General features: G+C 35.6%; 1 protein-coding gene across 1 annotated transcript; it reads left to right on the top strand.

Moving 5' to 3' along the window:
- The first annotated feature begins 1,542 nt into the window (after positions 1-1,542).
- LOC125645641 (peflin-like) lies at positions 1,543-16,361 on the top strand. The gene is made up of 5 exons (XM_048871284.2): positions 1,543-1,696; positions 10,362-10,464; positions 10,984-11,142; positions 14,202-14,345; positions 14,935-16,361. Exons 1-5 carry the CDS (start codon positions 1,676-1,678, stop codon positions 15,159-15,161), a joined length of 654 nt encoding a protein of 217 aa, XP_048727241.1. The 5' UTR covers positions 1,543-1,675; the 3' UTR covers positions 15,162-16,361.
- The last annotated feature ends 161 nt before the right edge of the window (positions 16,362-16,522 follow it).

Genomic DNA, 16,522 nt, shown 5'->3' with positions numbered 1-16,522 from the left:
CACTATTTTTGATAGTACTATGTAGTAGTGAATGAGAAAATATTAATGCATGTAAGCTTGAAAGTTATAAATTGAAGACCTGTAGCAAAGAATGACCCCCTCCCAGCCTGAGGGGAAAAAATTGAGACAGTAATGACGAACACTATAACCCCCCCCCCCCCCCCCCCCGCACACACACTAATTAAGGTTCTGAAGATCTTTATCATGACTATTATATTTTTTATCATTGTCAGGAAATTTAAACAAGCCATGTGCAACTTCTAACTTCTCCGGCGAACCCCCTCCCCCCATCCCTAATATTACGGATCTGTGCCGATATGAAAAAATTCACAGGCATCTGAAGTATGGATACCCCCCCCCCCTTCTGATTTTTTTGGGGCGGCGATTATTTCTCCGAAATGTGTGGATTCCCCGTCTATTCCATCCTAATTTCGATTTATGTAATCGTAAACATGCTTTTTTGTAAGCATTATACTTGCCTTATACTGTTTATTTATAATAAATATATTTTATTATACCAGTCCAGTAGAAGGCCAATCTCTAAAGGTTGTGAAAAGCATGAAACGACTACATCAATCGAAATTGGGTTGAGAGAGACAAGGAATCCACACATTTTGGAGGAATTGTCACCGCAAAAAAAAAAAAAAAAAAAAAAAAAAAATCAGAAGGGGGGATTATAGTTATCAGGTGTCTGTGGAAAAAAAAATATGGGGGGATGGAGTCCCCTTTATTTTTTGTAGCATTTCCCCCCTAATGTTATTAACTAAATTATATAAAATAAGATCAATTGTGGTTAATGGTCACCATTAAAATCATCCTTTTGCCTGTAATTTTTAATTCATCTCTAATGCTCTATCTTTCTATAAATAACTCTAAAGAATTCCAAACGTAATTTTAGAAGAGCGTGCAAGCCAGTCAAAATCGCCCACGTATTCTGCGCGGTATCAGTACATAGCACTTCGTGGTACAAAACGCAAAATCCATGTTTTGTTGCAGTTTTCGGCGATAAGAGGCAACGAATGCAGTCATGTCATACATGGTTTTTAAGTTGAATGATTGTACAATACAACGGTAGTACATACATTCACATAGCATATTCCCTGGAAGCTCAAAAGGCCGACATTCTCAGGGGGTGCCATATTCTGTGTCATTTGAAGCTAGGTACCTCGTGTTGTTATTAGTATACAGAGATCATAAGTCATTTACAGAAACAAGTGCCTGTGGTAGAGTGATACAATAAAATGCGCATATAAATGCACCATATATGCAATTGCGATTTATTTAAGTTACCTTAGATATCTAGAACTCAGTCTAATTCCATATTGTCTATAATGCTAAAACGCGGACTTTCGGTAGATCAAAAGATCGACGACCGTGTTCGGGTTTCGGCATTTATAAAACGTACTAGATTTACCGCATATTGGTATCCGAAAACTCTGGTTCATTATCTTCTTTACAGAATTCCCAGAAAAAGTTATATGATTCTTGTTTAATAGGTCACAAACAGTTATCATATTAAGTTTGATGTCACTCTATCAATTATTAAGAAAGAAATCATGCAAAAATCATTATCCGGGACTTTCGGCTTTCGGCATTCGGCCGTACTACATTTACCGCTTACCCTGGCGGTGTCCGGCGGTAAAAATACCCACCCCATTTATACTCATCCAACAAAATGGCTTACCAATACGGACAGGTACGCATTAATCTTAATGAATGAGGAAATACTGTGATTTTTATACAATTAACCGAATAATATTAATAAGTCACTGTTATGCCTTTAAGAGAAATACAAGTTTTGTCTAAGTTTTAACTGTAAGTTAAGCTAAAGTTCGGTATCTGAATTAGATTACAGGCTCAGACCATCCTCTAAACAGGTTGGGAACACTTCCTTTATAGCGAGATACTCTCGCTAAAACGCGATTATCCTTCTCTAGCGAGATTAAATAGAGAAAAGCACCCGTGGAGTACATATCTTCGTGTTTCACGTGAAAAGACGAAAAAGTGCTAAAATGTCCGATACTTCTGCAAATACACTAATCGAAACAAGAACACTCGCGATGTGTATTGGATTTCAGACTGCTTCCCTCTTACGCAGCAACTTTGATATGCAATTTCTTGACTATGTTGTCAATTTCGTACAAACAATTCACAACATGTTGAGTTTGTGTCGCACTTATTCAGCGTTGCACGAGATTTGCCATTATTTTCAATGAAGATGCCAAAACACCTATTTATGGTATTCCCTTTAGAGAAGTCGAGAGGCATAGCCTTCATCGACTTCTTTTCGCAAGCATTCATGTTTTGATTCTGGAAAACGTGTAAATGCCGGAGTCGGTGTTGGTTTATGCTTCGACTGACGTTTCAACTCAGATGTGCCTGGATTTACGCAATAGACAAGTTGTTTTCAAACATTTAACAGCAATACACAAAACCGTCACAAGGAAATCAACACTTACTTGCTCTTAATCCATTTTCAACATATCCCGTCCCGGGTTTAAATCACAACTTTGATTACGTCAGCCTGCTTTTCTCTTAACTGGTCCCCTATTGAGACAGCTCCCAAGACCAGTTAACATAAACCGGGGACAGGGGATATGTTGAAAGTGGATTAAAAGCAAGTTAGTGTTGATTTTCTTGTAACAGTTTTGTGCATTACTGCTAAATGTTTGAAAACAACTTGTCTATTGCATAAATCCAAACACATCTGAGTCGAAACGTCGGTCGAAGCATAAATCATCAACGACTCCAGCATTTACATGTTTTCCAGAATCAAAATATGAATGCTTGCGAAGAGAAGTTGATGGAGGCTATGCCTCTCGACTTCTCTAAAGAGAATACTGTTTATGGTAATGTTTATTCTCTCGCTAAAGAGGGATAATCACATTTTAGCTAGAATATCTTGCTATAGGGGAAGTGTTCTCAACCTGCTAAAGTCATCCACCTTCATCGATAATGTATTTACTTTCATATGTCTTATGGCATGATCGTGTTTGAGGATGAAGCAAAAAGTATTGGTATTAGTATTTATGTTCCTAACTGGATAAAAAAAAATATCCAAGTTACACTGCACCACTCGGCACTCACCTCACGCATGCATCGAATACGTACTCTAGACAATAGCAGGAGTCACAGGCCTAGCCTTTTTCCTAAAGAAGAGGTATCAAGGTGTTATCCCGATGTGTATGGGCATTTGTCAAAATACATCAAACAGGTTGGAAACCCATCAGCGAAATATTCCAGTGAAAGTGTGATTATCCCTCTTTTAGTAAGAGTAAATATATCCCTTACAAATGAGAAAAATATCCATGGAGTATATCTCTTCATGTTTCACATTAGTCCGAAATATCTGACGGTTTCCTGGCTTTTTTATGATTTTGAGAGTTTACGCAACATATGAGTGAAATATTCTTGAGACAGACGTTAAACAATTTATAATCAATCAATCAATGGCGCCGTTCTGACGTTTTCCTGGCACGGTAAATATCAAAATCATAAAAAAGCCAGGAAAACATAAGATATTTTGGAGTAGGTTCACGTGAAAAGAAGTTAGATTGCTAAAATGTCTGATACTTTTGCAAATACATATGTACACAATACTGTATATAAATCAAAACAAAAACACTCATGATGTGCATTAGATTTTATCCTTTTTTCTTACACAGCAATGTTTATATCAAATTTCTAGACTGTGTTGTTAATTGTATAGAGACAATTCGTGTTGTGTTGAGTGTGTGTCACACTTATTCAGCATTGAACGGAATTTGCCATTACTTTCAATCTAAACGCCTGTTTATGGTAATGAAATAATTTAAGAGGGATAATCACATTTTGGCAAGAATTAAGATCTCGCTATAGGGGAAGTGTTCCCAACCTGTCTAAATAGGGCTGAAACGATACGCCCCCTTCATGATACGATACATATTGAAACACTTGAATGCCAGCACAATTCAATTCTATGATACAATTTATGGAAGAAACCAATAATAACATCGAGGAAAATTTCAATTACCAAGATTCACAGTCATAATTTTATAAGCAAATTGTTTCCAAACCGCAGAATCGTAAGATGCCTGTTGACTACATGTAGTAGTTTAAACTGAAAAAAGTACATTATTTTTATTATATCGTTTCATCATACCTGCAGCTATAAACAACAGCTTGATTGTTATTGGGCACTCTGTCCCTCATGCTGGTAAAATAGTAAGTACATAATAACATGTCAACACTGACATAATTTATGATAATAAATACTTCATTTCAAGAAGGTGACCTGATTAGTGCACGCAATATTCTTTCCCAGGGCCGTCCACTTGATACATACAATTATTAATTTGATTAAAACTTTCTTACATTTATCTAATTAAAAAAACTGCTGTTTTTAGCCGCATGATCACATCCAAAAGAGGAAGGTTCCTATTTATTTTGAGGTCAAAAGGTCAAGGTCACTTTGTCACTAAATGCCATAGATTTGAGCTTGTCCGGTCTCTAACTTTCATACTACTAGGGGCATCTTTGTGAAACTTACATTACATGATTACATCCAAAAGAGGAAGGTTCCTATTTATTTTGAGGTCAAAGGTCAAGGTCTCTTTTTCACTATATACTGTAGATTTGTGCTTGCCTCTAAGTTTTATACATGTTCTTGCTGGTGCATGTTTATCAGACTTCAAATCCTGATGACATTCAAGATTCCTGTTGCTTTTGAAATCCAAAGGCCAAAGGTCAAGCTCATTATCACATTAAATACCTATTACGGCCATTCAAAGCTTCATACTTATAAACTATATTAAATATGTGCATCTTTTTACTTCATGAATGCAAGTGTGCATAATTTTCCAAACTGCAACTCCGCCATACGCATCTTTGATGTGTTTTAGCGATTTTTAAAATTAAAATGAATCCAAATTATATTTATTTATCCGAAACAAAACTTTACACACATCGTTATTTTTAATTAATGAGTAGATGACTAGATGCCATAAACATCACTTCCAACCGTGACTTATTTAGAATATCTATTTTAGAAACATATTGTAATGATTGATGTTAGAAAATTAATGTTAAGAAAACAAAAGTTATTGTCTTTAACAAGGCTGGGGGAATACTGCAGTGTAAATTTAAATTTCAGAACAGTCATATTGAATGTACACCATATTATAAATACTTGGGTACCTTTTTAGCTCACCTGAACCGAAGGTTCAAGTGAGCTTTTCTGATCACATTTTGTCCGTTGTCCGTCTGTCTGTAAACTTTTTACATTTTCGACTTCTTCTCCAGAACCACTGGGCCAATTTCAACCAAACTTGGCCAAAAGCATCCTTGGGTGAAGGGCTTTCAAGTTTCTTCAAATGAAGGGCCATGTCCCTTTCAAAGGGGAGATAATCACAAAAATGCAAAAATAGGGTGGGGTCATTTAAAAATCTTCTACTTAAGAACCACTGGGCCAAAAGAGCTGAAATTTACCTGAAAGCTTCCTGACATATTGCAGATTCAAGTTTGTTCAAATCATGGCCCCCGGGGATAAGATGGGGCCCCAAGGGGGGGGGATCAAAGTTTTACATACAAATATATAGGAAAAATCTTTAAAAATCTTCTTCTCAAGAACCACTAAGCCAGAAAAGCTTAGATTTACATGAAAGCTTCATGACATAGTGCAGATTCAAGTTTGTTCAAATCATGGGCCCCGGGGGTTGGATGGGGCCACAATAGGGGATCAAAGTTTTACATACAAATATATAGGAAAAATCTATAAAAATCTTCTTCTCAAGAACCACTGAGCCAGAAAAGCTGATTTTTACATGAAAACTTTCTGACATAGTGCAGATTCAAGTTTGTTCAAATCATAGCCCCCGGGGGTAGGATGGGGCCACAATAGGGGATCAAAGTTTTACATACAAATATATAGGAAAAATCTATAAAAATCTTCTTCTCAAGAACCACTGAGCCAGAAAAGCTGATTTTTACATGAAAACTTTCTGACATAGTGCAGATTCAAGTTTGTTCAAATCATAGCCCAGGGGGTAGGATGGGGCCACAAGGGGGGATCAAAGTTTTACATACAAATATATAGGGAAAAACTTTAAAAATCTTCTTCTCAAGAACCACTGAGTCAGAAAAGCTGATATTTACAAGAAAACTTTCTGACATAGTGCAGATTCAAGTTTGTTCAAATCATGGCCCCCGGGGGGGGGGGGGGGGGGGGGGTAGGATGGGGCCACAAGTGGGGGGGGGGGGGTGTCAAAGTTTTGCATACAAATATAGGGAAAATCTTTAAAAATCTTCTTCTCAAGAACCATTGGGCCAAAGAAGTTGACATTTACATGAAAGCTTTCTGACGTAGTGTAGATTCAAGTTTGCAAAAATCGTGGCCTCCAGGGGTAGTTGGGGCCATAATAGGGACTAAGGTTTTACATGCAAATATATATGGAAAGTCTTCAGATATGGGCCAATGTAACTCAGGTGAGCGATGTGGCCAATGGGCCTCTTGTTTCTGCATCTGGCAGTTTTAGTACCGCTGAATTTGAACTATATAACACAGCCCTCAAAGGATTTTCTAAATTGAAAAAAGATTTTTTATGTTTAGCACCAGGAATTAAAACAAGTATTCATCTCATTGACCACACAATAAAACCAATTTTAACATATGATTCTGAAATATGGGGTAGATACATAGGTTCATGGAATAATTAAAATTAAAATCATCACCATTTGATCCAGACAAAATTTTTAAATCACTTTACTGTGAGAAGCTTCATCAAAAATATTCTAAATGTATACTTGGTGTACATAACAAAAGTACAAATTTTGCTGTACTATCAGAATTGGGGAGATTCGATCCTCTACATTATGATATTTTGAAATCAATCATTTGATAATGGTACAGGCTTGAAGACCTAAATGAATTTAAACTACTTAAGGATGCTTATCTATGTAGTAAATCTTTGCATTTCAACAACAAACTGTCATGGTACTCACTAGTAGAAAAAGCTTTAGAATATGTTAAAATTGGATATCTGTTCAGAGATTTTAGTCAGTATAGATTTAAGAAAATTGTAAAGAAACTACTATGTGACAAATACACTGAAACCTGGTACAATAATGGAAATAAATTAATTGATTGGAAACTGTGCACTTATTTTAAACTTAAGGAGTACTTTAGTTTTGAAAGCTATCTTAATAAAATTTAAAAATTTGATATTAGATCTATTTTAAAGTTATGGATATCAGCTCATAAATTAATGATTAAAGTTGGTAGATATTCTGGTATTACTAGGAATGAACGAATATGTATAACAAATGCAACTCCAGTTCATTAGGTGATTAGATTCATTTTTTGATTAAATGTGAAAAGTTTGTTGATGAAAGGAAATCTTTTTGTGGTGCTATCATGTTTTTATCCAGATTTGTATATTTTTTGCCTTTTTGGCATATGTACCTACAGGGCTTGAAGCTTACTTTTAAAGTCTCCAGTCCAGCCGGACTGATGGGGTATAATTTCAACCAGTCCGCAGAAAAATTTACCAGTCCAACAGTTTTCCAGAAATAATTAAACATATATATTTTGTTAATGTTATTAGAATGAATTGAACTCAATATGCCTCAGACAATATTGTAACACTTAAATAGGGGATTTCTATTTACCAATCCGATTCGTCTGTTATATCTACAGATCGAAGCATGCCAAATGTGTGTATAAAATTTCATAAGTATATTTTCCAAAATGATGCTTTAGAAAATTAACCAGTCCCATCGGACTGACTGAAACAAATGTTAGTCAGTCCGCCAGACTTTTAACCAGTCACAGACTGACGGGCATATGTTAATTTCGAGCCCTGTACCTATTGTATATCATCAAATCTTTTATTATTAAATCAATTCGTACTGATTTGAGAAACTATTTCTGGGTGTAGTGAGCCACCTTAAGTGAGTTTTTCTAATCAAAATTTTATCATTCATTGTTGTAAATTTTTTGCATTGCTAACTTCTCCAGAAATGCTGTCTGACATGTTTCGTACCGATTGTTGGATACCATTCACGGTAGCTCAGTGTTAGTGTTCCCTTCGTAATCAAGAGGTTGTGAGTTCGAGCCCCACTTGTACCATGGCCACGTCAAACCTAAGACGTAAACACAGGTAGTGATTGCTCCATTTCAACCAAACTTGCCAAAAGTGTGCTTTGATTAGGGGGTCTAAGTTAGTCATTCCCTCTTACAAGGGGAGATAATTAAGAAATGTTGAAATTAGAGAGTGCACATGGACTTAGTAAATCCTGAACCAGAAAAAATAAACTTTCATAGGTGTAATGTTTATTAATGAAGATTCAAATTTGTTCAAACCATTAGCCCCAAGGCGAAGATGGAGCCACAGTAGGGACTCAAAAGTTTTACATAAGAATATTTAGTACACTGAAATTCTTCTTTTAAAAAAAATCTTCAGAATATGTTTACATTGAGAAATTCCCAGGGTAATGTGAATTCACATTGTTCTTTTTTTAACTCTGGGGTCAGGATGTGTCACAGTAGATGTTTTACACAGGGAGATTCTGTAAAAATCATTTTACTGATTTCCAGTGAAGTCAGTATATGTGTAAAGGGAGATAACTCTTGTTACTGACATTGATACTTCCTTAGTGGCCATATAAACATACTGTGGTTTAAAACAAATTTGTACAATGCTTGGATAAGTAAATTTCATAGTCCACTTGTCCAATGTAAAGTGAACGTCCATCCCTTAGCATTATTTGGAGATCCGAGTCAGTACACTTTACTAACACTCTGTATAGCTAATCAGAGTGCTTTCTGATATCTGAGCTGTGCATAAGGTTAAAATACTTAAGTTCAACATGTTGACCTCACCTGGTGAAGAATGATGATTTATCCCTGGAGTATTTCATGGATTCAGATTTATAACAATTGATTAACAAATATGAGTTTGACAAATCATAATATAGTTGTCATTTTTCTTCCAAGGACTGATAATTAGAAAATGATAAAATACAATTGGTCATTAAAACCAGTGTATGCACTGAAAGGTTTTACATAATATAACAGGTGTATTAATATTAAAAGATATGACTAATTTGGACCCATCCTAGAGTCAAACCCTGGGTTGTGAAATTCACCATTTTTTTTGTACATCCTCTTCTGCTATTAAGTATGGATTTATATTTCATACAGTATCAGCAAACTTACACATAAACACTAAACATTGAAGTTGCAAGAACACATCTTGTTTTATACTGTTGCTGAATATTAGAATTTAGCTTAGATATTCAGAGCAGGAAACTTTTTCTAGATTTCATAGCTCTTGGGATTAGTGATACTTTGTCATTAGTACTCAGGTGACTGTAGTGATACTTTGTCATTAGTACTCAGGTGACTGTAGTGATACTTTGTCATTAGTACTCAGGTGACTGTAGTGATACTTTGTCATTAGTACTCAGGTGACTGTAGTGATACTTTGTCATTAGTACTCAGGTGACTGTAGTGATACTTTGTCATTAGTACTCAGGTGACTGTAGTGATACTTTGTCATTAGTACTCAGGTGACTGTAGTGATACTTTGTCATTAGTACTCAGGTGACTGTAGTGATACTTTGTCATTAGTACTCAGGTGACTGTAGTGATACTTTGTCATTAGTACTCAGGTGACTGTTAAGGCCTGTGGGCCTCTTGTTTTGTATCAAGATTAAAGTTTGTTCAGTTATTGACCTTTGGTGTCACAAGGCCTTAGTAGGGGTTAAAAGTTTTACACAGGAAATCATGACAAGAAAAATCTTGAAACAACAATATTACTAAATTTTGTGTAAAGAATATTTATAAGCATTCTCTTTTTGAATAGATTTTAATTTAATTTTATTCAAATCATGCCCATTTGGTTGATGTATTGATAGGGCCACAGTAGGAAATGTATTTTTGATATTCAGATGCACATGTAATTTAATTGATCGAATCCCCCCCACCCCCCCACCCCCAAAAAGAAAGAATAAAAAACAATACACACACAAACCCACATGCACAAAATTTCCAGAAATTTGAATTTTGTATTGTAAAAGCTATACCAGTATCAATCTAATCAAAATCCGACTTCTTAGAACCAATACTCTTTGTTAAGTAGTGAGTACATGACACAGTTCTAAGAAGTCTTTATTTTTAAAATTAGATTGCATCGGTACAAGCATATCTTTTGTAGGATCTTCACTAAATGTGATCATTTTTCTTACTTCTATCCTTTCCCAAATCACTGCAAGCTAGATTTTACTTCTTAGAATTGAAACAAAATAAATCATCTTAATTCTTTAACATTCATTATTGTTCTTAATCATCTTGTCAATTACATGTAATACCCACTTATATTTAGGGCCCACCAGGAGGGTATGGAGTACAACCACAGCCAGGATATGGGGCTCCAGGTCCAGGATACGGGGCACAGCCTCCACCCCCAGCAGGATATGGAGTTGGTGGTGTGTAAAATTTTTGCTGAACTAAATCAAGAGGCTATTGATATACATGTAACTATTGACACTGTTCCAGTATCCAGGGACTAATCTAGACTAAATTTACTACTGAAAGTCATAAATTTTCCAGTAGAAATTTTTTTTCTTTCAGTTCTTTCATTGAATGAAATATTCCCTATTAGGCTTAAACAGAGATAGAGACAACAATTTTGTAGATGTTTTCAATTATGCCTCCTTTATTTTGTTTCAGATGCAAGATTTTGTTAAATGCAATTTATGTAAATCCACATAGATAATAAAAATATGCAAATATTTTTTCATCTGGGACTTCGGACTCCACAACGTACTAACCAGGCTCTGTCGGACACCCGGCAGTCCAAGACTTCAAACTTATTTTTCCTAATTCCTCCAAAAGAGTAGTTTCCCCTAAAACCTGAATTAATCATTGGTAGCCATTTAAGAGATGGTCAACTTGTGCTAATTGTGCAGGTTTACATGTATAGAAATATTCCACTATGTTTTTAGGTTTTGTTAGCCAGCCTATGATTGATCCCCAAGTTCAGCAGTGGTTCATGTCTGTCGACTTGGATCGCAGTGGAAGAATCACAGCAATGGAATTACAACAAGCCCTGGTCAACGCCAACTGGTCCCACTTTAATCCCGAGTCTTGTAGATTAATGATAGGCAAGTAAACTTTTAATGCATCTATGTCCTTAATAACTTTTTTTCTTCTAAGTACATTATGGGTTGATAGTCTGCAATGAGAGTCTCCTATATAATGTTATTGCACTCTATCCTTGTAACAAGTTTCTTCTGTCTGCTGTCCATCCACCTGAAAGGGATCAAAGATGGCTTCATTTAAGAAATACATTTCATTTTTGACAATACATGAGGGCATGAACTACAACACTGAAGCGCGATTCATGAAGTATGCTGGTATGGAGCGTCGCAGTTTATGCCTCATGTATTTTCAAAATGGAAAAATGAAATTTATTTCTTCATCATATCAAACCTCGACTTTCAGAACATGTTTGTTGCAACAATTCATTTTTAGCTCACTGAAGGTGAAAGCTCAAGTGAGCTATTCGGACCGCCTTTTGTCCCGTGTCCCCGAACTTTTAACATTTTTTACTTCTTCTCCAGAACCGCTGGGCGCATTTCAATCAAATTTATCATAATAACCATATAATATTGAGCTGATGTAATAGATTTTGCATAAAGTCTTACGAAAGTCATTTTATTGTTTAAAAAATTCAAATTATGCGAGATTCAAACCTGATTATACCCCCCGGCAACAAGTTGTGGGGGGGTATACTGGAATCGGGTTGTTCGTCTGTCTGTCCGTCCGTCCATCCGTCTGTAGACGCAATGGTTTCCGGGCTCTAAAGCATTATCCTTTTCATCTACCGTCACCATATCATACATATGGACTACCCATGGGATGAAGATGTTCCCTATCGATTTTGGGGTCAAAAGTTCAAAGGTCAAGCGCACTGGACATCGAAGTAGCAATATGGTTTCCGGGCTCTAAAGTGTTATTCTTTCCACCTACAGTCACCATATCTTACATATGGACTACCCAGGGGATGAAGATGTTCCCTATCGATTTTGGGGTCAAAAGGTCAAAGGTCAAGCGCACTGGACATCGAAGTAGCAATATGGTTTCCGGGCTCTAAAGCGTTATCCTTTCCATCTACAGTCACCATATCATACATATGGACTACCCAGGGGATGAAGATGTTCCCTATCGATTTTGGGGTCAAAGGTCACACGCACTGGACATCGAAGTAGCAATATGGTTCGGTTTGTCATGCCATTTGTTTTTTACACTCAGAAAAGAGGTAGTTTATACCTATTACCAACACCCTTTGGGAGATTGGGGTAAGCGGGGGGTATTCTTAGTGAGCATTGCTCACAGTACCTCTTGTTACTACAGTAACTTGATCCGAAGAGTTGGATCACATCTTGTTATTCACAGATTTATAGGGTAACCCATTTATCAAATGAGCTATCCTGAATAGCTATGAAAATTTTATAGACCAGGTAACATACAGTGGAATCATCGTTTGTGGGGGATCGATGTTCGTGGATTTCGTGGGCCACTCTTACCCACGAATTTACGTGTCCTCGAACATTTTTTAAACCAAGTAGAGTTATCTCTTTTAGTGACATCGTATCGCTTACCCACAAATATACAAACCAGCAAAATTTTGCTTACCCACGAACATTGGCCCCAACGAACAAAAAAGATTCCACGGTAATTGCTGACCTTCCTTTATTCATACATTACAAAATAAAGTATGTCACAGCTGGATGATGGCTGATACTACCCTGACATTTTCCCCATGTTTGCTAATCAATGTCACAAAACAAAGATAATAAAAACACCCTAATATAATCTTCTCATAGGCGTATCATGTACTTTTTACTTTGCTGCAGAACTGTAGCTCTCTGAGAAAATGTTAAGTCTCTGATTCGTCTCAATATCTTCTCGGAGAGCTATACAGTTCTGCAGGTACGTTTACCGTACTCTTGTTCATTTCTATAAAGACATTAGAAACTAGTTTTAATTGTAACGGGGACCGTTACAGATGTTCCCCAAACCTCCCCCAATTAAAAAGTGATGTCCTTGTGAATCTATAGGAAAAAATCATTTTATTTTAGCCTTTAATTACATGTAGTACGTTCAATATGGTCATTTCAGTACCAAGAAATGAAAGAAAGCGTTGCACGTGCATACACGCGCACGCGTGTATGATTCCGAATTTTTGTTGATGTCGTTCAACAGGCATTTGTATCATATACCCACAGTATGAATTTCATAACCTTTCCACCAAATATAAGGAAGTTATAGCGATTTTAAAATCGTCCAATCAGAAATCAGCACACGTGCATGCACGTGATGAGCAGTAATTCTAACCACAGCAATTTGTAAGGAGTACCAAGATACATCTAAACCCCTAATATGAATAGAATTTGATGAAAAACAAAAACGTTATCGTGCTTTAAAAATTGAACATTTAAAAAACGTTGCACGCGCATGCGCGTGTGCGTTGGCATTTTTTGTTACACCAACATATAGATACACATATTGTCTACGTATGCTGTGAATATCATCTCATTCACTTCATAAATAAGATAGTTACAAACGTTTTAGCATTATCCAATCAAAATGAAGCGCACGTGCATGCGCGTGCAAATTGGTAATTTTGACCATGTAAATCAGTTAAGGGTCTCAATATCTACCTATGATATGAATTTCAAGCCATTTCAATGAACAACAAAAAAGTTAGACTGATTCCAAAGTTAGCGTACAAATTTTGTAATGCGCGTGCACGCGCATGCGTGCGCGTACAGAAAAAAGAACTATTATTTTTCATATCTACAAATGATATCCTACCATCCTAATTAGGTTTCATATCGCTTCCTTCAATATTCTGATTTTCCATTTTTTGTACCAAAATTGCAATGCACGTGCGCGCGCGTGCATGCACGTGCAAACAAAATGACTATCACTATGCACATCTACAAACGCTATACTATCATCCTGGAAAGTTTCATATCGATCCCTTTTGTAGTTTCTGAGAACACTACCGGACAAAAAAGTACCGGAGAAAAAGAATAATAATAATAATAATAATAATAAACAGAGTAAAAACAATATGTTCCCAAACTTTGTTTGGGGAACATAATTAAGGAGTGTCTTGCAACTTGTTAATATGCTGTTTAATTGATGTAAACAGGTTTGTTTGATAAAGACATGAGTGGTACAATAGAACTACATGAGTTCCAGGCTTTGTGGAATTATATTCAGCAGTGGAAAGGGGTGTTTGAACAGTTGGATCAAAACAGATCAGGTTCAATTGACTTCAATGAATTGTGTAATGGTTAGTATAGTTTTTCTTCCTTTAATTAAAGGTATTTTTTTTATACATACATGGTTGATCTTTGTTTAAATATTATATACTGTGTTTTCACTCCCTACAGGACCAAAGGAATTTTTTGTGGACAACACTTTTTTCCCCCAAAAAAATCTCCTGTTCAATTTTTGCCATTTTAAAAGTGTAATTAAAAACTGAAAATGACCTAGTTTATAGCCTTAATGTTTATAGAGAATGAATTTAGATATCATAAATTTTTTAATGCATGAAAATGGATGTAGAGAAGAAACTGAAAACATGCAGAAATGAATTAAAACTGGGTAACATTATTTGTATTGGGTAATTAATATGATACATAAGGCTGCATTAGACTATGTGAAACTTTTACTAGAATTGTTTTCACTTGCACAAGTGCCCTAAAATTTTAAGAAAATAGTAAGCAGTTGGCTCATATAATGCCACTATAAATGATATTGCAGTTTAGGCCATACTTGTAAGAGAAGATCCATTTCATGTGCACATGAATATGTAAATATAGGCTCATCTCAAAATTATGAAATATGAAATAGTGTAGCCATTGCCTTTTCTTTAACAGCTTACCGACAAATGGGATACAATCTCTCCCCCCAGTTTGCACAGACGGTCATCGCAAAGTTTGACACCATGGGTCGCAGGAGCTTGACCTTGGATAATTTCATTCAGTCCTGTGTTATGTTGAAGTCATTGACTGATGCCTTCCGATCCCGAGACCCGACTGGAACAGGCACTGTCAGAATGGGCTACGAGGACTTCTTGACCTTAGCTGTTTTCAATAAAGTATAGGTAGAATGGACTACTTCTGTAGGATATCTAAATTATAATTCTATAACATATTTTATATTGTTGATATTTTCTAACTTTAATTACAAATATCTGTAAGCTTGCTTTATTAGGGCGACCAATCATTATGGCCACCTGCTACGTTTGATCATGCACTGGTATGTTGTAGACTTCCATTAGTTACATTGTGATCAAAACCAGTTTCCATGTGTATTTTTTCAAATATTGATAACAGTCTGTTATATATACATTGTAGAAAGCATATAAGGGAATTGTTCTTGTTGAGTTTAAAGTTTTATAAGGGGGGGGGGGGGGGGGGGGGGTCCTCTCCTTTTTTTCTTCCAAATGAAAAGGGATTGGCTAAATTGGTAACATTCTTCTAGATTTGCAAGTTAAGGACAAAAAAACCAAAATAAACCCCCAATATTTCCCTCTAGTTTAAACAGAATGATTTAGAATTAGGATTGCCATCTATGTTGTGGAATCTGTTTGTAACTTTTTCCTAATCACCGCACCTTGATATTCAGTCATTGTACATAGATATATCTTTCAAGCATTGTTGACCCAGACTGCTGTTTGTTCGGTCTTTATTATTAATAAGTATGCATGTTTTCGTTAGTGTGCACAGTACAAACTTCATGTGATTCTAGGATGTTGTTGAATTTTGAGATAAAAAATACCGTAAAATAAAAAATATGTCTTCACAATTTGGAGTGTTCAGTTGCTTGATGTCCATTATATTTTCTTGTGTACAGTAGTTGCCATGTTAAATGTATGTGATTATAAGTTATGTTAGATATTTCTTTCTATATTTGAAACTTACACAATTTCTATTTATTGAGGTTTTGGAAGAAGGATAAACTGCACAGTATGTACATGTATTGCAGTATACAAGGTTCATGTCAGAACACATTTTCAAATATTTATCTCTGTAATAGATCTGTATATGTCTTATCTGAAACCAACTTCAACCTTCAGGCCAAAATGATGGGTGTAATTACATGTATACATATACTGGCTCAATTTTTAGATAATTTACTGGTTCAAGTACGATTCAGTGTATTGCTGATGTGTAAATTGAAAGGAAAAACAAAATTGACAGCAATGAAATGTGCAATGGTGAAATTAATGTCTGATAAAATTTATATTTATATTGTTTAAAATCATTCTGAAAGTCTAAAAATAAAATGAAATAAAAAGGTATGAATTTTTTCCCTTTTTAGCTCACATGATCACTTTTTGTCTGATGTCTGTCTGTAAACTTTTAACATTTTGAAATGGTAATAATAAAATTTATATAGTGCTGATATAAAACAAACTACTCCAAGACACTTTACAACGGTAAGAAGAATGCAAGGATAAAG

Source organism: Ostrea edulis, chromosome 6 (assembly GCF_947568905.1).
Source record: "Ostrea edulis chromosome 6, xbOstEdul1.1, whole genome shotgun sequence".
In the NCBI taxonomy this organism is placed as follows: domain Eukaryota; kingdom Metazoa; phylum Mollusca; class Bivalvia; order Ostreida; family Ostreidae; genus Ostrea; species Ostrea edulis.
Note: the sequence above shows the minus strand (reverse complement) of the source record. Positions and strands in the feature narration are given on the sequence as shown.

What these genes read in the sequence shown, in the direction of transcription:
- LOC125645641 (XM_048871284.2), top strand. Translation starts at nt 1,676, where the DNA reads ATGGCTTACCAATACGGACAG. An exon ending in TGGCTTACCAATACGGACAG is followed by an intron (nt 1,697 to 10,361) that starts GTACGCATTAAT and finishes ACTTATATTTAG; the next exon opens with GGCCCACCAGGAGGGTATGG. An exon ending in CTTCAATGAATTGTGTAATG is followed by an intron (nt 14,346 to 14,934) that starts GTTAGTATAGTT and finishes TTTCTTTAACAG; the next exon opens with CTTACCGACAAATGGGATAC.